The sequence below is a fragment of the Erythrolamprus reginae genome, chromosome 1 (assembly GCF_031021105.1).
Source record: "Erythrolamprus reginae isolate rEryReg1 chromosome 1, rEryReg1.hap1, whole genome shotgun sequence".
Taxonomy (NCBI): domain Eukaryota; kingdom Metazoa; phylum Chordata; class Lepidosauria; order Squamata; family Dipsadidae; genus Erythrolamprus; species Erythrolamprus reginae.
In genome coordinates, this window is record NC_091950.1 from 311,480,302 (window position 1) to 311,499,461 (window position 19,160).

Here is a 19,160-nt window from a genome sequence, read left to right on the forward strand (position 1 = left end):
TACGTATTTGTATACATAGATATAACATTGTTTATATACATAAGATGGGAACTGATAAGAGGGAACAATTGGTCAGGGATGGTAGGCATGCTGGTGTGCTTATTCATGCCCCTTACTGATCTCTTAGGATTCAGGTGAGGTCAACAATGGACAGTCAAAAGGTAAAGTTTTTTGGGTTTCTTACTCTTTTCCGAATGGTAGGTTTATTAAAAACCAGCCCTGGCTTATTTTTTTTCTGAATCTCTTAGCTAAAATCTGCAGGGTACAATATTCAGATGTTCGGAGAGTTACTGCCATCTAGTGATTGTCCAATTTTTGCAGATATGGTAACTCTAAACCAGTGGTTCTCAGCCTTTCTAATGCTGCAACCCTTTAGTACAATTCCTCATGTCTAGTACCAATAAGTCTAGCACCAATTCCTCCAACAGAGCTTTAAGCTGACTAGCAGGAAGGTCAGAGGGACACCCCCACTGTAAACACCTGATTGGTGGGTTTGTAAAAATATGTTCCAAGGCGCCAAAATAGAAGCCCTAGTTCCTCACACCATGGGAAATTTGTCTTTTCCCATGGTCTTAGGCAAACCCTCTGAAATGGCCATTCAACCCCCAAAGGGGTCCTGACCCCCAGGTTGAGAACCACTGCTCTAAACAAACTGTCTGGGTTAATTTAGGGATTCATAAAACTTGCCTGATTCAAAGTACCTAAGTAACAATTGTTATAATGTTCCTTTCCAGATCTATAATGATATATTTTTAAATTTTTTAGAATATGTTAGATCTTTATGTCCAGATTTAATAAATCAATGATGTCAAAGCCAAATGTGACATGCAAGTCTCTGTGTTTTGTTGACATTTCCTTTTTAGATCAATACCATTTGAAGAAAGAGTAATAACATTTCTTAGATGGCTACAATTACCAGAAGAAGAAAGGCAAGTACAATCCCCATCTCAAAGCAATGTATAAAATAACTGAAAGGCAAATAGTAACTGCTATGTTGAATTAACACTACAGTGTTCCTTCGATTTTTGCGGGTTCGAACTTCGCGGAAAGTCTATACCACGGTTTTTCAAAAATATTAATTAAAAAATACTTTGCGGGTTTTCCCCCCTATACCACGGTTTTTCCCACCCGATGACGTCATAGGTCATCGCCAAACTTTCGTCTGCCTTTAATGAATATTTTTTAAAATACAGTTTAATAAATAAACATGGTGAGTAATAATCTGAATGGTTGCTAAGGGAATGGGAAATTGCAATTTAGGGGTTTAAAGTGTTAAGGGAAGGCTTGTGATACTGTTCATAGCCAAAAATGGTGTATTTACTTCCGCATCTCTACTTCGCGGAAATTCGACTTTTGCGGGCAGTCTCGGAACGCATCCCCCGCGAAAAGCGAGGGAACACTGTATTTGACTTGGATTGTGGATATTGTGAAGTTTGTTTTAATTTTTTTTTAAGGGCTTATAAAAGCTTTTACTGTAACAGAGTATGAATGTGGAGTAAAATAATGCGTAGTGATTACTTCATGTTAATGGTTCAGTTGGGTGAAAGGATTATTTTCATTTGTCTGTTAGCCTGGACAGAATGTCATATGACATGATGTCATAATTCAACTGTAATTGCAGTGCAAATTTTATCTATTGAATCTGAAGTCTATTGAATTAAAGTCCTTTAAACTGAGGTTTCGCTATAGATAACATTTGCACAATACTTTCAATTGTTTAGAATTCTTCATGTGCATACTTTAAATCCTTGTAACACTCATGCATACATCATTTTAACCCAGTGTTTCCCAACCTTGGCAACTTGAAGCTATCTGGACTTCAACTCCCAGAATTCCCCAGCCAGCGAATGCTGACTGGGGAATTCTGGGAGTTGAAGTCCAAATAGCTTCAAGTTGCCAAGGTTGGGAAACACTGTTTTAACTGATATATTACTTCTACTCCTACTACTATTACTATGACTATTGCTATTACTACTACTACTCATATTGAATTTGGGAGAGTATGATATGCTTAAGGCCATTTAGTGAGAAATTGCTTGATTCAGGACCCAGCCTCCTAGTCATAATATGTTTATCCTCATATTATCTATATGTGTACTATAATATATATATTTTATATAAACCATCCCACTATTTGTTATTAATGCAATTGTTTCTAATGAAATATATTAATTCAAATATTTTCACTTTTACCTTAATTTATATGTAAAATATTAAATTTTAATGCTGTTTGATATAGACCACACTTTTACACTCTGTATTTAGAAGAACCAGATTCCTCAGGACACATGTATGGGCCAATCAGCAGTGAAGTAAGTAACTGGATGCTATAATGGCATTTCTTTTAAATTAAGTTCCATAGTAGATTAAGGATAAGAACATTTTAGGAAATCTAATTAAAGGGCAATTTCATCCCCCCCATTTAAAATAAAACATCTATTTAATTATTCATATATTATAAAAGCGATGCACAGCTCCATGAGCATTAATATGATGACTTATAAAAATTTAAAACAACTATGAAAGATCTTGATGCAGAACACATTTAATGAAGACCATGGACAAGGTCTTTAAACATAATTATTAAAGAAGATTTCAGATTTACAATCGTATTAAACAATTAGACTCAAACATCCAAAGACATTAACTCTGGCAGGATTAAATGTTAAGAAGTGTTCGAAAAAGTAAGTGACCCAAAGAGATAACAGAAGATTATATGTATGTGCATTGGGTTAAAAGATTGGATGATAGCCTAGAAATTTACAACAAGATCACTTTAATACTTTTTGCTTTATATATGAAACATTTAAGTAAAGGTTAATTTTTATTGGCCCCTATTCTATCCCAAAATATGGAGGAAAAAAGTGTTGAAAATTCAGCCGCATGCAGAATTCTTTACATATTTAGATCCTTGTGTTAGAAAAGAATTATTGAAGATCATCACTGTGAGAACTTTCTCCCCCGTTTTTCTTCTTAGACTAGATATTTACTGGATAAAAATATGACAATTGTTTTATTCTGCTTTGAACCTGCCTGGTTATTGATATCAGCCAGAACAACCTTTTTGAAGATGTCCCTTGCTGCTAGAAATTTGGCTATCTAGTATATAAGAATTAAGCTTTCTCCCCAAGATAGGGGATATTATCTGTGTGAGATTATCAGTTTTCTAATAGTTAGGAAAATGATAAAACACATCCCTTTCCCCAAACTTATAATTGCTAATTGAATTGTTTCTAATGTCATTGATTTTGATTTTGTTTTCATATTAATTTCATTGTTTTTATTCCTATATTTCATCATTTGTATTTTAAATCACTGTAAGCTGCCATGGGCATTGTATAGGTAGAAAAGTGGGATATATATGACAAATCATAATAACATCTGTTTCTTGTCACGTGGATTAGAAAAACAACTGCTTTGAGGGAAGGATGCCCTAATTTTTAGACATTGTTGCTCCTTTTCTATCTCTTGCTTTTGTGATACTCTTCTTGGCTAAATGTTTTGGAAATTTGGAATGTTTTCTACAATGTCTGTGTAGTCTACAAGGCTTTGTTTGTTTACTTTCATTATGAAAGACTCTTTGTATCTCTTAATTTAGTTACAAGGGTGACTGAACAGCAATCCTGCACAGCTCAGCTACGTAGTCTAAGAATGATAATTGCTGGAATTGCTCATGTTAGACAGACCTCTATATCACAATTAATTTTACTTGAGTCAGTAGCCATCTGAAGGATATCTAACTGATCTGCTGCTGGTGCTGGAAAATATTAGTCAGCAATGTTGCTCCAATAAATAGTTCTCCAAACAATATCAAGCAGAATTAAAGGTTAATAAGTGTTGCAGAGAAAGCATGGCTAATGGAAAACCAATTGCTACTCTACATTGCTGACAGATGCTTTCTATTGGCAGCAAAATATTTATGAAGAACCACCATTATACAATGATCCCTCGAGTTTCGCGATCTCGATCTTCGCGAATCGCTATATCGCGATTTTTAAAAAAATATTAATTAAAAAAAAACCACTTCCGCGTTTGGCTTCGGGACTCAGCTGGGAAGCGGCGCGGCTGTTTTAAAAGGTCGCAGCCAGCCTGGGGGGCTTCCCAGAACCCCCCCGAACCCCCAACCCGGGTTCGGGGGGGTGCTGGGAAGCCCCCCAGGCTGGCTGCGACCTTTTAAAACAGCCGCGCCGCTTCCCAGCTGAGTCCTGAAGCCAAACGCCAAAGGTGAACTTCCGCGTTTGGCTTCAGGACTCAGCTGGGAAGCGGCGCAGCTGTTTTAAAAGGTTGCAGCCGGCCTGGGGGGCTTCCCAGCACCCCCCCGAACCCGGGTGGCCGGGCAAGCAGCGAGCGAACGGCGGGTGGCCGGGCAAAGGGCGGGCGAGTGGCGAACGGCGGGCGAGCGGGTGCTGCAATCTGTCGGCTTCCGCACTTTCGTCGCTCCCCACCTCCACCATCTGCGCATGCGCGGCCATGAAAAAAGGGCGCGCATGCGCAGATGGTGTTTTTACTTCCGCAACTCTACATCGCGAAAAATCGATTATCGCGAGGGGTCTTGGAACGGAACCCTCGCGATAATCGAGGGATCACTGTATTATTATTATTATTATTATTATTATTATTATTATTATTTGTTGTTGTTGTTATTATTATTATTATTTATTTATTTTTGAAATGTTGCTTAACTTATTTTGCCTCTTTTCACTTTCGATTTGCAGGTCATTCTTGCATTAGAGAGAGTAGACAAAGTGGTTGGATTGTTGATGGATGGTCTTAAGCAAATGAACCTTCACAACTGCATTAATATTATTCTTGTTTCTGACCATGGTAAGTCTTGTTAAAACAAGTCTGCGGAGAGGGGCGGCATACAAATCCAATAAATAAAATAAATAAAATAATAAAACAGATACATAAAACATTTTTGAAATGTCTTTTGAACTATTGTATTGAAAGAAGTCTGACAATATTTTTAAAAAACCCTTCTAAATAAATGTAGACTAGTTTAGGAGCAAATTTTCATGAATTCACTACTAGACTTAATTCTAATTCATCTGGATTATTGGTTATAGAAATTATAACCATAGTTTAATTGGAGTCGTGTGCCAAAAGCAACAATGCTTAGTGCCAATGCAAGGGTGAGATACAGAAGATTAATTTTAGTTATATGTGAAATACAGGTTCAGAGGATCTTGTCCATAGAGTGAGCACCAGTCAGTTGTGAAGGAAATGAATGTTCTAGATTTTCTGACTAAGGCTACCCATGTGACATCCTGCTTACCGATTGGGGATAAAATTATATAAACAACAATTGCTTACATTCCCAGCTGGGGTGGGTTCTAACTTATCTCGCTGCTGGTTCACTTTCTCATGTGCTGTGTGGGCTCACCTCATGGGAATGCATGTTCTTTGTGCACACATACAAGCGCAATGCCAAAACATCTGAAAAAATCCCCCCCAAAAGAAGGCTGGAAACAAGATGGTGATGCATGTGCGGTACCAGAAACTTGGTTTTTGTGCATGCTCAGAATAAATGAATGAATGAATGATGGTAGCACCCATGGACCAGCACCGACCAAACCATTTCCATGATGTCATTGTGACATTACCAGCGGGTTGCTACCAGTTCAGGTGAACCAGTCTGAAATGGGAAGAATCCACCTCTTACTCCCAGCCATCTGGAACCTCATTTATAAATGCTGGGCCATAAAAAGGCCATAATTCCCACCCCTAATTTAAAGTCTTGGATGTTCATTACTTATAAAGACCACTTATTTAAGTGGATTCTAAGACAACTTTCGTTTAGTCATTGGGACTTGCATATAAAGAAGTTAGAAACAAAATGAAAAATTGAGATAATTGATATTCATTTATATGAACAAACAAGTGTTAGAGCTAATTTCTTGCTGGTAATTATACTTTTTCTCAGTGCATAGTAAAATACATAAATGAGCATAAAAATTTATATTTTTCTTGCAAGGAATGGAGGAAGCTAACTGCCAAAAAACAGTCTTCCTGGATGCATATTTGAGCAATGTTAAAGACTTGTTTGTGGTATCTGGCCCTGCAGCTCGCTTAAGACCCCAAAATTCTCCAGATGAGTATTTCTCTTGTATGTAACTACTAGACCAATTTGAATTACTTGCTTGTTTTGTATTGATGTTTTAGTATGTGAATGTTGGTCTTATATGAAGCTGTGGGATCAAATTAAATGTTTGCATTTGCTGGTTGAACTTCTCCTGATAACCTGATTCACAGAAGTGAGGCTGGACAATTCTCTCCTGTTTTGGAGGCTTTCTAAAATAATTGAGCTACATATATAGTTTTGGTGGGGGAACTGCATAGGTTTTCTTTCTTCCAGAAGATGATGAATATTGGATTCCACCCTTTATTTGTACCCGAAAAAAAGTCATGATATTTATATGTTTAAATAACAATGGCAAAAATTTAAATAAGCCTCTCAATCAGTATTCTCTGAGTCTCCGGAGTGGGGCGGCATACAAATCCAATAAGTAAGTAAGTAAGTAAGTAAGTAAGTAAGTAAGTAAGTAAGTAAGTAAGTAAGTAAGTAAGTAAGTAAGTAAGTAGGTAAGTAGGTAAGTAGGTAAATAAGTAAATAAATTCATGTAGGGTGTAGCCTGTGATTCCCACACTGTGGATCCTGGATGCAAACGCACAGGGATGCCATGAGATGTTTCAAATAGTTGTGTCATCCATTTCTAAAGCTGAGATTTGGGCAATCTTAAATCTATGGCACTGTAAAAAAAAAATATATATATTTATTTATTTATTTATTTATTAGATTTGTATGCCGCCCCCTCCGAAGACTTACTGAGACACTAAAGGTGTTACTATATAAACATATGGAAACATTGACATAGACTTTCTGATGAAAACTGTAATACTGAACATCTCTTAGGGCCACAAATCAAAACAAACAGAACTATTGTGTAATTATGATTTGACAATATAATAGGTATTGATAGCTGATCTCTGTTTTGAGCAAGAAGTTTAAAGGCAGAATTTGAATATTCATTGACAAGTACCAGATCCCCAAATTTCTTTACTACCAGTAGGCAAAACTTCAAAGCAGTTGGAGATTTGCAGTGAAGAAGTAGTCTTCCACAGAACTGAATCTTCTCAATAGATATCTATCAGGGGTGAAATCCAGAGGCTTCTGGCAGAAATTTTGAGTAGTTCGGAGAACCAGCAAATACCACCTCGGTCTGGCCCCAGAGTGGTGTGGGAATGGAGATTTTGCAGTATCCTTCCCCTGCCACGCTTACCAAACCATGCGTACCTAGCCCACCAAGCCACACAAAACAGGTAGTAAAAAAAATTGGATTTCACCACTGAAATCTACAGTCATATTGTTTGAAATAATATCTTTTATATAGACACTTTATATAGACACTTTGGGAAAAATTACATATTTTATGTAATTTGGAACCTGCAGTACTCTTATTTGTTTTTACCTAGTGTGAGTCAGGACCTTGGATCATTATGTGCAGTCTGGAAGAGCTCATCAGTATTCAATACCTTAGCAAAAATGTTTTGTCCTTTAATTCCACATTATAATATACTTTGCCTTTTTATTATTTTTCCAATTAAATTAACCATTCAGAAACCATGTTTATGAATGTTGAATATTAATTCAATATGGGGCATTTTTCAGAAAATTATTTTAGCATTATCTGTACTGATGTGCTACATCCTTGTGTTCTGCTGTATGGTAAAGAGTTACTTCTAATAGAAGAATATTTTAATTAGCTTATAAATAAAATGAAATGCAATGTAGTATTTCAGCTATTGCTACTTAGTTGGATGTTCTTTATTTTTATTTTAACTTATAGGTAACTAATTATCTCATCTAACTCTTCTAGTTGATTATGAAGGCCTTGTCAGAAACCTTACAGTAAGTACTGACATCTTCTCCAAGTCATTATTTATTTTATTTTATTGATTAGATATAGTATAGTTGCCTAATCCAGTAAACTACATTAGCTGAATTTTCCCTATCATTTATAGAATTAGTCAACTAATTCAGATCTAATATACCTTCCCTCCTTCAGACATATCAAAATATTTGGGTTGCATCCCCTTGGTATACAGTGATCCCTCGATTTTCGCGATCTCGTGCTTCGCGAAACGCTATATCGCGATTTTTCCACCCGATGACGTCACTCTCTTCCTTCCTTTCTCATCTTTCTTTCTCTCTCTCTTTCTCTATCTTGCTTCTTCCTCTCTCACACTCTCTTCCTCCCTCTCTCATCTCTTTCTTTCCTTCTCTCTCTTTCTCTATCTCTCCCCCTCTTGCTGGCGGGCGGCGGGCGGGCGGCGGGCGGCGGGCGGGCGGTGGGCAGGCGAGCAGGGGCATCAGCGAGGAAGACCCAGGGAAGGTTCCTTCGGCCGCCCAGCAGCTGATCTGCTGGGCGGCCGCAGCAGCAGCGAGCAGACGAAAATCGGGGTTTCCCCGCCGTCCACGCAAAGGGGAAACCCCGATCTTCGTCTGCTCGCTGCTGCTGCGCTGCCGAGCAGATCAGCTGCTTGGCGGCCGAAGGAACCTTCCCTGGGTCTTCCCCGCCGCCCACGCAAACTCCACCATCTGCGCATGCGCGGCCATGAAAAAAAGGGCGCGCATGCGCAGATGGTGTTTTTACTTCTGCAACCCTACATCGCGAAAAATCGATTATCGCAAGGGGTCTTGGAACGGAACCCTCGCGATAATCGAGAGATCACTGTATTATTATATTGCTGCTGTTCTGTTTGTTTCTTCCGGGATAGAAAGAAAAAAATAAACAAGAATCAGTATTTGGTATAAAAGTAATTTTGGATAGAAGGTTTTTTTAAAAAATACTTTGGCTATGTTCCGACCCATCGTTTTAAAGATAATGTGATTTGGTTTGTCTTTTTAATTGTGATTTTTAAATCTAGAAATTGTGGCTGGTAAGCCATAATTTTTAATATTATTTTTGAGTACAAAAATACCTGTGGATTCCACAATAGCTATTGTATAGTAATCAAAATAGTATTTGCAGAAATACCTTAAAAATATTATACGGCCAAAATTTTGCAAGATTTCCAAATCCTGCCATTATTTTCATTCTCATGTGACACTTTTGAATTAGAATGTCCAATTTAATGAGATATTGGAAAATACTAGATGTATTTTTAGTTTTCTTGCATGACATTACAGAAAGTCTCAGAGAAAATCACTGAAAAATTTTGAGATTCCTGTCCCATTGCTCAGGACGTTACAGCATTAGCAGTACCTGAAGAGCTCAGATCATAATATCTTGGGCTTCAAATCAAGTTAAAACAAGCTATGAACTTTGTCTTTTATGCAACATTTGACTTAAAATATTTCCCTATAAGAGTACAGGCCCAGATGATGTAACCTTAAAGAGAGACAGGGTAAACTATAAACGCATTCATAAACAGCTGCCAAAAAATTGAAGTACACTCCTTTATAATTTTTTGATTTATTTATTTTCTTATTTATTTATTACTCTTCTCTTTTCTTTCTAATATTTGTATTGTTTTTATCTTGTTAAAAATCTCTTCAATATAAATTATATTTTTAAAAAGGTATGTTTATTTAGGCAAGAAGTGTAAGCAGGTTTCGGATGCTTAATATATGGAAGGAGAAATTTGTTATTTATTATGACTGTCCTTTTGTATTTTAATAAATGTTTGCTTATAGTTAATTATGCTTTAACAACATCATTTATGTATTACCTGCCCCTTGTGGACAATCTGTTGGAAGAAAAAGAAGTATAATCTTAATAAATATAGGTCAATTTATCTCTAATCAAATCAATAATGTCATTGCTAATTACCGTCTGAGTACCGTCCAAAGGAAATGTGTGAAAGTGACAAAAAGTCAGAGAAAAAATAGCAAGATGTTTTGCATTGTGTTGGATATGACCATCTACTGTGATTTCTACATTGCAGTGTTTGGTCCCAGAGCAGCATTTCAAGGCATATCTGAAGCAGATGCTTCCCAAGCGATTTCACTATGCCAATAATAACCGGATTGAATCTGTACATTTTTATATGGATCAGCAGTGGCAGCTTGCCCGGTAAGCTCTTAGTTTTTGTTTTAATTCCCATTTATTTCACTGAAGTGGGAGCTACCTTATCTTTCACTTCCAGCTTACATTTCGTTCCATAAGAGCAACAATGCCACATGTTATACCCTGCTAACATTTTGCCAGGGTCCCATATGGGCTCAACCTTCCACCTTTATTAAGCACTAAAGACTGGCTTATACTCATTAAGAATTGCAACTTTTGGAACAATTCTCCTCTTCTTAGTCATCTTATGGCGCAGTGATGGCAAACCTCTGGCAAGGGTGCCACAGATGGTACGCAGAGCCATATCTGCTGGCATGGGAGCCATTGCCCTAGCTCAGCTCCAACGTGCATGTTTGTGCTGTCCAGCTGATTTTTGGTTCACACAGAGGCTCTGGGAGCATATTTTTGGCTTCCAGAGAGTCTCCAGGGGAATGGGAGAGGGCATTTTTACCCTCTCCTGACTCCAGGGAAGCCTTTGGAGCCTGGGGAGGGGAAAACATGACCCTACTGGGCCCACCAGAAGTTGGGAAACAGGCCGTTTCTGACCTCCACAGGTCCTTCGGGGGATGAGGGAAGCTATTTTCGCCCTCCCCAGGTATTGAATCATGGGTGTGAGCACTTGCGCATGTACAATATGGCACGCACATGCTCTTTCAGCACCTAAGGGGAAAAAAAGGTTCACCGTCACTATCTTCTCCTTCAGGTTCTCCTTCAGCTTATTATCTGTGAACAATAGAGACCACAATGAAGAAGAACTAGTTATTTAGCTTAACTGAAATTATGTGAGTGATCATCTGTGAATTCAGGCAATCTTTTGTCCTACCTTGTTTTTTCTTCAGGTGTCTTTACTTTATTGGCAGTGTCAGTTTGAGGAGCTGAAGAAGTTTAAAAAATGTTCTACCTAGTAGCAAGGGGGATATATATACTGCTCAAAAAAAAATAAAGGGAACACTCAAGTAACACATCCTAAATCTGAATGAATGAAATATTCTTATTGAATACTTTGTTCTGTACAAAGTTGAATGCGCACAACAGCATGTGAAATTGATTGTCAATCAGTGTTGCTTCCTATGTGGACAGTTTGATTTCACAGAAGTTTGATTTACTTGGAGTTATATTGTGTTGTTTAAGTGTTCCCTTTATTTTTTTGAGCAGTGTATGTAGAGTGGGACAGAGCACCTGCTAAACAATTATGTAAGCACCAAAATCTTCCAACTAGGAACTACTTTATGTGTGATCTGATAGATAGAATAGGATAGAAAACTAGTAGACAGACCTAAGAAAGAGTACTCTATAATCAGAGCAACCAAAGAAGGGAATGGGCTTACATTGTGTCGAAGAGTGTTCTGTCGGGCTCTCTGGTAGAATCCTCCCAAAAATTCACAGATACAAATTTCAGACACACACACGTTTGAAAATTCAAAACAATGTTCTTTATAATGAAAATTCACTTAAACCAAGCCCTCTTTTGGTATAGCAAAGAGCACTGGTCTCCAAACAAACTGGTAATTTGTACAAGTCCCTTATCAGTTCTGTGATACTTAGCTTGCAGCTGTGAGGTAATTCACAAAATGAAACACACTTTGCTCTGGTTTAGTTTCAAAGCGGGGGAAAAATCAGCACACAAAAGGTCAAAGTCAGTAAAGCAGTCATGACACACAACGATCAGATAATCCTCCACAATGGCCAAACCCACAGGCTGCTATTTATAGCAGCCTCACACTAATTACCACAGCCCCACCCAACCACAGGTGGCTTCATTTTCTTTGATTAATAATCTCTCAGTTGTTGTTGCCTATGCATCGCTCTCCCCATGTGTGGCTGTATCATTAACTCTTGTTCTGAATCCAAAGAGGAGCTAGATAATTGATCTCCTTCTGAGCTGTCTGCCACACTCTCTTCCTCCCTGTCTCTCATGTCTTCTTGGTCAGAGGAGCCTTAATCAGCAGATTCCACCGGGGGCAAAACAGGCCTGCAGCATGTGGATGTCTTCCCCACATCCACAGTCCTTGGGGCAGGAGCTGGGACAGAGCTAACCACAATAAAGAGTAAAAGAAAAGCCAGGAAGCAATTTTATTTTAATTGATCCTGTCAGGTTTATTTGTTATGGAAAAATTCCTGTGTTTTGCAGGATACCGTCTGAGCTCAAATATTGCACTGGTGGATTTCATGGATCAGACAATGTATTTGAAAACATGCAGGTAAAGAGTAATATTCCAAGCTATTTAATGAACACAGGGCTGTTTTGGGGTTCTTTAACATGGGATTCTATTTTCAGATTTCAGCAGGGGTGAAATGCTACCGGTTCTGCCCAGTTCGGGCATACTGGTAGCAGCAACTGCCGGTGGTTTGGATAACTGGTAGTGGTGGCAGCGTGAGGCTCTGCCCACCCACCCAGACATCACCATTTTATTTTTTGTAACCCTCTGTGCAGTGGATTTCTCAGCTGAATATCAGATTTTTCTTTCAGGCCAAACCTACTTTTATTTCTTTCAATATCTTACGGCAGTGTCAAACTCACGTCGTCACAACAGTATCACATGACTTATTGTGACTTTTTCCCCTTTGCTAAACCGGATGTGGGTGTGGCCAGCACGTGATGCATACTTTCCGCAGGCCAGGAGTTTGACAGCCCTGTCCTATAGGATTGTAATTTAGGAAGAAGTCACACACTCCCTTCTTCTTTCCTCCAATTTTTCAAGGGACCTCCTCCCTCAGGAAAGGAAAACCAAGCCCCTTTCAATAGATCTTTGCTTGGAAGCTGCCTATGAACTTACAGTAACTTCCTACTTTAGAAAACAGCAGGTAGAACGATAATATTATGTTGAGTTGAAAATGGGTCTAATCATCCATCCAATCCAACCCCCTGCTCTGTGGAGAAATTTACTAAACAATACCTCCCAGTATATAAAACCTACACTCTTGCTATCAGGAAATGCTTTCTTTATACTCAGTCTGATTTCCTTTGCTGAGGAAAGTGAATCAAGTTCTTCAGGCCCTTGTATAAATAACGGAGAATATTATAGAGAGCCAGTTTGGTCTAGTGCAGCACTGCCAAACTCACTCCCCGTGGGCTAGATGCATCATGCGCTGGCCACAACCCCGCCCAGTTTAGCAAAAGGGGAAATACATCATGCAACATTGCCGTAGTGATGTTATTTTGACACCCCTAGTCTAGTGGTTAAGGTATCAGGCTAGAAAATGAGAGAGTGAGTTCTAGTCCAAACTTAGCCTGAAAGCCAGCTGGATGACATAGGCCCAGTCACTTTCTCTCAGCCCAACCCACCTCACAATTTATTATTTATTTATTTATTTATTCTTTGTCCAATATACAATACATAGGGAAGAGAATAGACATTAAGTAATATATATATATAAAGATAGAAAGTAAAAAAGAAGAGAAGTAGATGGGAGGGAGAGAATATATATGATATAAGAGATAGGGAGAGACTATATACAATGTTGTTGCTGTAGGGAAAATTCTGGTATGTAAATCTCAAGACTATTAGTACCTGTTCACTTCAATAAAATGAAAAGAGAGTTACAATATTTAATTTCTTTTAAATTGCAAGAACTGCTGCTTTGTGTGAACTGCCAGTGAGATATTGTGGGATGAAAGTAATTCAGTAGCTGATACCAAATTTGTGAGTTTCATAATCTTATATTTGTTTAAGTTAGAAACAGTCATTGTGTTGCTGAATGAATCAGTTTCTAGCCAGATGGTAAGCTTCTTCATTTTGCATTGATGCTATCTTTTGAGCAGCTGTGATGAAATGTAAAAGTATAATGTTTTTGGGGAAAAGAGTAGTTAAATAGCTTTGCTGGGAGAACTTAGAGGTTTTATATTATTGAAAGAGAATATATGCAAATCTTTGCAGTAGAATATTCACAGCAATTGGGGTTGGGAGGAACCCAGATGTTTTAAGGAGAAAATAAGAAAAAGAAATTCCAAAAGGGTTGATGAACTTCTTTGCTTGGAATGAAATGGCTTGTAGCTCATTATAATTTATTTCAAAGCAGATGTATTCTAAATACTGACAGAAAACGGAAGCAGCTAACCTACAATTCCACTAACATTAGTACAGAAACATGTATGATTTGGGACATATTCTAATTGTTCAAAGAAATAAAAGTAGCTCTCGTTGAGTACAGACCATTATGGAAATCTATTGTGGAAATCTGTCAGCTATGCTATATCAAACTTCACTTTCATCTGGATTTCCTGTGTGACTTTTCAATTTACATAAATCTATTAAGAGGGGAGTCAGCTGTCTTTTAAAAATAGATTTAACCATATTCTTCTTCTGAAAACAAGTTTTTAGTAAACTGTTTTGGGAAATTCAGCAATTTTCCAGTTAAAGACCAACTGGACATTCCAATTTCAACCAAAATCATTTGATTGAGTTAAGTGCCCATGGAAAATTGAATAAACAAAGTAAATAAATGTGTTGTTTTTTTTGTTATAGGCACTCTTTATTGGATATGGACCTCAATTCAAATTTCAAACAGAGGTTGATCCCTTTGAAAATATTGAAATCTACAATTTAATATGTGGTATGATAAATTGGCTTGCTCCCCCTTTATCTCTTCAACTCAAAACATTTCTAGAAAATATTTAACATTCATCTAGAATTATACTAGAGGTCGTCCTCAAATTATGACCTCAATTGAGCCCCAAATTTATGTTGCTAAGTGGGAGATGTATTAAGTGAGTTGTGTCCCATTTTACCACCTATCAAGCGAATCACTGCAGTTATTAAGTTAATAAAAGGTTTGTTAAGCAAACATGGTTCACTTAAGTCAATCTCCATTGACTTTGCTTTGTCAGAAGATTGCAAAAGGTGATCACATGACCCTGAGACATTGCAACTATCATAAATGTGAGTCAGTTATCATGCATTTGTATGTAAATCATGTGACCACAAGGATGCCGCAATGGCTGTGTGAAAAATGGTCATAAATCACTTTTTTTAGTCCCAATACAACTTTGAAAGTTGAACTATTGTAATTCAAGGATTACCTGTACTTACTTTCGTTATGTTTATTATATTGAAAAGCTGAAAGATTATTTCTGATGTCAATGTCAATGTCAGTTTCCAGTAATGTTAGAAGTAGAATTTGGTCCCCATCTAATTCTCCTTTTTTTCCCTTTAAAAACTTCTCTTTTGATTCTTTAAAACTATCCATAGGGGACATCTCTCTAGTTTTGATCCATATGTTTAACTCTTCCTATCTATTTTCATATTATTTTTTAATAACAGATATTTGTTCTTAAGGTTTTATTTTAAAATAGCATGCTTTATTTATACCTATATTTTTATGGAATAACTGGCATGGCCTGCTATTACATTTAGAACAACGATAAGTAGTGACTGTCTATGCCTATAGCATATTTATTGTAAGAATTTTGTTTGAACTGTGAGGTAAAGCATTCCTTCAACGTCTTTAACATGGTTTTCTCAACTACTTTAGATCTTCTTCATTTAAGGCCAGCCCCTAACAATGGCACTCATGGAAGCCTCAACCACCTTCTGAAGAGAGCCAGTTATATTCCCAAGCATCCCAAAGAAGAAAGCAGCCCTGCTTCGTGCCCTTCAGTGGAACACAAGACCTCCACTGATGGCCATAGCTGCTCATGCAAATCTTTGGTAAGGACTTAGAGAAGCAACAATTGCTCTTGGGGTATAGCAATTAGAATTTTGGGTGATATTTCATTAAAAATGCCTCCCATTTTCATGGTGGTATATAAGGACAAATTTGGATACAATTAATTTAGGATTCTGTCTGTCTGTATGTCTGTCTGTCTGTCTGTCTGTCTCATCTATCTCAATCACATCTCAATCTCTGTCTGTATGTCCGTCCACCCACCCACCCGCCTACCTACCTACCTACCTATTATCTATCTATCTATCTATCTATCTATCTATCTATCTATCTATCTATCTATCTATCTATCTATCTATCTAGAAACATAGAAGACTGATGGCAGAAAAAGACCTCATGGTCCATCTAGTCTGCCCTTATACTATTTCCTGTATTTTTATCTTAGGATGGATATATGTTTATCCCAGGCATGTTTAAATTCAGTTACTGTGGATTTACTACCGCCCAACCACACTGCTCACCCATTTTGAGACTGTCAGAAATCACTACCCCTAAATCCTTCTCTTCTGAAGTTTTTGCTAACACAGAACTGCCAATATAATACTCAGATTGAGGATTCCTTTTCCCCAAGTGCATTATTTTACATTTGGAAACATTAAACTGCAGTTTCCATTGCTTTGACAATTTATCTAGTAAAGCTAAATCATTTACCATATTACAGATGCCTCCAGGAATATCAACCCTATTGCACACTTTAGAGTCATCGGCAAATAGGCAAACCTTGCCTACCAAAATGTGCCCTATGTCACTCACAAACACATTAAAAAGAATAGGACCCAGAACAGACCCTTGTGGCACACCACTTGTAACCTCTCTCTGTCAGAATACTCGCCGTTCACAATAACTCTCTGATGTCTACGCTTCAGCCAGCTGCAAATCCATTGAACTATCCAGGGATTAAGTCCAATCTTCACTAATTTATCTATCAGCTCTTTATGTGGAACCGTATCAAAGGCTTTGCTGAAGTCCAGATAGGCAATATCCATGGCACCATCTCTCTCTCTCTCTCTCTCTCTCATCTACCTACCTACCCACCCACCCATCCATTTTTAATATAATTTTTTATTTGTTTCTTCTGTCCGATGTATAAAAATGACTTCATCCTCTGCTTCCCTTTACATATAGGGCTTGCCACTGATTCAACCACAGGTAGATCTTACCACTTCAGAAGGTAAGTATTATAACTGCTTTTAGGAGTGGATATCTTAAGCAGAAACGCTTGACTGGGAAGATACTGTACAATAACAGGCCCAGTTTGCCCTTTTACCTTCTGTAGTAAAGAAGATAGAAAAATACATCTTGCCATTTGGGAGGCCCCGTGTACTCCAAAAGAAGCAGAAGTTTTGCCTCCTCCATAATCATCGTTATGTCAGTGGATTTAGCCAGAACATCAAGATGCCTTTGTGGAGTAGTTATTCTGTTAACAAGCATGTAAGTAAGCAGGTAATTCAGTATTCATTTGAAGGAAAAAGTCATAAAGCAACGAGTAGCAGGAAAAAAAATGTGGCAAGCCAGATGTGGGCTTCATTTAAGTGGGGGGAAAGACTGTGGTTATAAATCATTTTTAAATAGTGCATGTTTTCAGCAATGGTTTAAATAAAATACCAGAAACATATGTAGTTTGCCTGCTGAAATTTCCCCCCTGCTTTTTCTTTTTCTCTTTACCAACTATGACCACATATTTGCATGTACTTCTGCAGAAAAAATACAAGAAAAGCATTCAGGATATTCTTTTCTCTGAATCATGGAAGCAGAAACTAAAACTCAGTTGCTTATACACAGATATAATGCAGAATTTTTTTTTGTTCCAAATTTGCATCATTCTCCAGCCAAATCGGGATCCTTTATCATTTATCTCGATTTGTCCTTTGCTAGTTTCTTTTCTTAACAAGAAATTTGTAACTTAATTTTGGGAGAGTTATTACATTGCTAGTCAGATGGATTGAACCACTACTTTTAAAATATAATTTCTCAGTGTATGAATATCATGTATTCAGTGTATGAATACATGTGTGCGGGTCAGGGATACTTGAATAATGATATTCAGTAATGTATACTTCCAATGTACAGTAATTGGAAGTATGTGTGACTGAACAAGTAGCACATTTTAGGAACACTTTAAAAGTAGCTTCATCTTTCCCTGTTCAAGAAAAGATGAATATTTATTTATTGTACAATAAATTCTGAAATGGACTCAGGATAATCCTGGAAAAAGTCATGCTTATTTAAGATGTTCTTGACTGATGCTTCTGAACCCCCTTATACGACTTGTAAAATCCATTTTCTCCTTTGCAATCAGATAGCTACATGGCCTATACCAACACACACAGAATCTCTGAATAGATTAAAATTAGGATTTGTTGAAGATCATGCAATTGGCATGTCCTATTGCATCCTAAAAGCATGCATATTGCTACCCACTCTTTAAGTAAAGGCCTATGTGCACAGCAATTTGGACATAGGGCTTCATCAGCCTACTCTTGATTTGGGAAAGTATAAAGGATTTATGATAAATCCTGTGAACAGAGTGGTCTTTAGAAATCCTCTTCTCAAGCATCTAAACTTAGCCTGAGTTATCCTATTTCCCAGAAAATAAGCCATCCCCTGATAATAATCCCAATCGGGCTTTTGAGTATATGGCAGTAAGGCCAAGCGCTTATTTCGGGGTTAAAAAAATATAAGTCAGGGTCTTATTTTTGGGGAAACATGGTATATTACATATAGACTTTATAGTGCTAAAACAAAACACATTTTTATAATATAGCTGGAGTATTATATGTTATGAAGAAGAACAGGGGGCTATTTTGTCTTCTTTATATACAATACATATATACAACCACTGGTTACTTTTGTTTTGTTTTGTTAATTAGGACCGCTGGAATACCTCTGCAGGTGCCACCAGGAGCTGCTTCTACACGGATCATCGTATTTCTTTAAACAGCAGTCAGATTTGTTCATTTTACAAAAAGCACCCTCAGCTTAACTATGGATTTCTTTTTCCTCCAGGTAATTCCATATAGTCTTCTTCTAAATATTGTTTTATTAGTTATTGTAGCTTATAGTTCTGCTGGGTCCCTTTAAGGTAATAACCAGGTACAAGCCTAGTTAGTTTATTTGAGATGAGCCACAGCAGAGACTAATTAATAGCCAAAATAAAACTTGTTTCTGTTTCTTAAAATGTGTCAATCTTCTGTTTCTTAAAAAATGTGTCAATCTTCTGTTTCTTAAAAAACAATCTTCTTTTATACAGTATATAAGAATTAAATGTTTGAGGTAAGTCATACCCAATCTAGAAAATCTTTAATTGATATTTATATAGTATTGTAGAATTCTGATTGGTACAAAACAGGGGTGCTGGTTCGCTTCCTCCCTCGCCACGTGGGCACGCTCACAGTGCTGAAAACCCAGCTTCTGTGCATGCACAAG

At 37.5% G+C, this 19,160-nt stretch overlaps 1 protein-coding gene across 1 annotated transcript in view; it reads left to right on the forward strand.

The window, feature by feature from the left end:
* The window catches only part of LOC139157118 (ectonucleotide pyrophosphatase/phosphodiesterase family member 1-like), a 72,856-nt gene that overhangs the window by 38,487 nt on the left and 15,209 nt on the right, over positions 1-19,160 (forward strand). The window contains exons 10-21 of the mRNA XM_070733529.1: positions 864-929; positions 2,240-2,312; positions 4,716-4,824; positions 5,975-6,106; positions 7,878-7,909; positions 9,949-10,076; positions 12,202-12,271; positions 14,537-14,624; positions 15,543-15,718; positions 16,860-16,905; positions 17,011-17,165; positions 18,605-18,740. Coding sequence (XP_070589630.1) covers positions 864-929; positions 2,240-2,312; positions 4,716-4,824; positions 5,975-6,106; positions 7,878-7,909; positions 9,949-10,076; positions 12,202-12,271; positions 14,537-14,624; positions 15,543-15,718; positions 16,860-16,905; positions 17,011-17,165; positions 18,605-18,740 — 1,211 coding nt within the window. The remainder of the gene's footprint in view (positions 1-863; positions 930-2,239; positions 2,313-4,715; positions 4,825-5,974; positions 6,107-7,877; positions 7,910-9,948; positions 10,077-12,201; positions 12,272-14,536; positions 14,625-15,542; positions 15,719-16,859; positions 16,906-17,010; positions 17,166-18,604; positions 18,741-19,160) is intronic.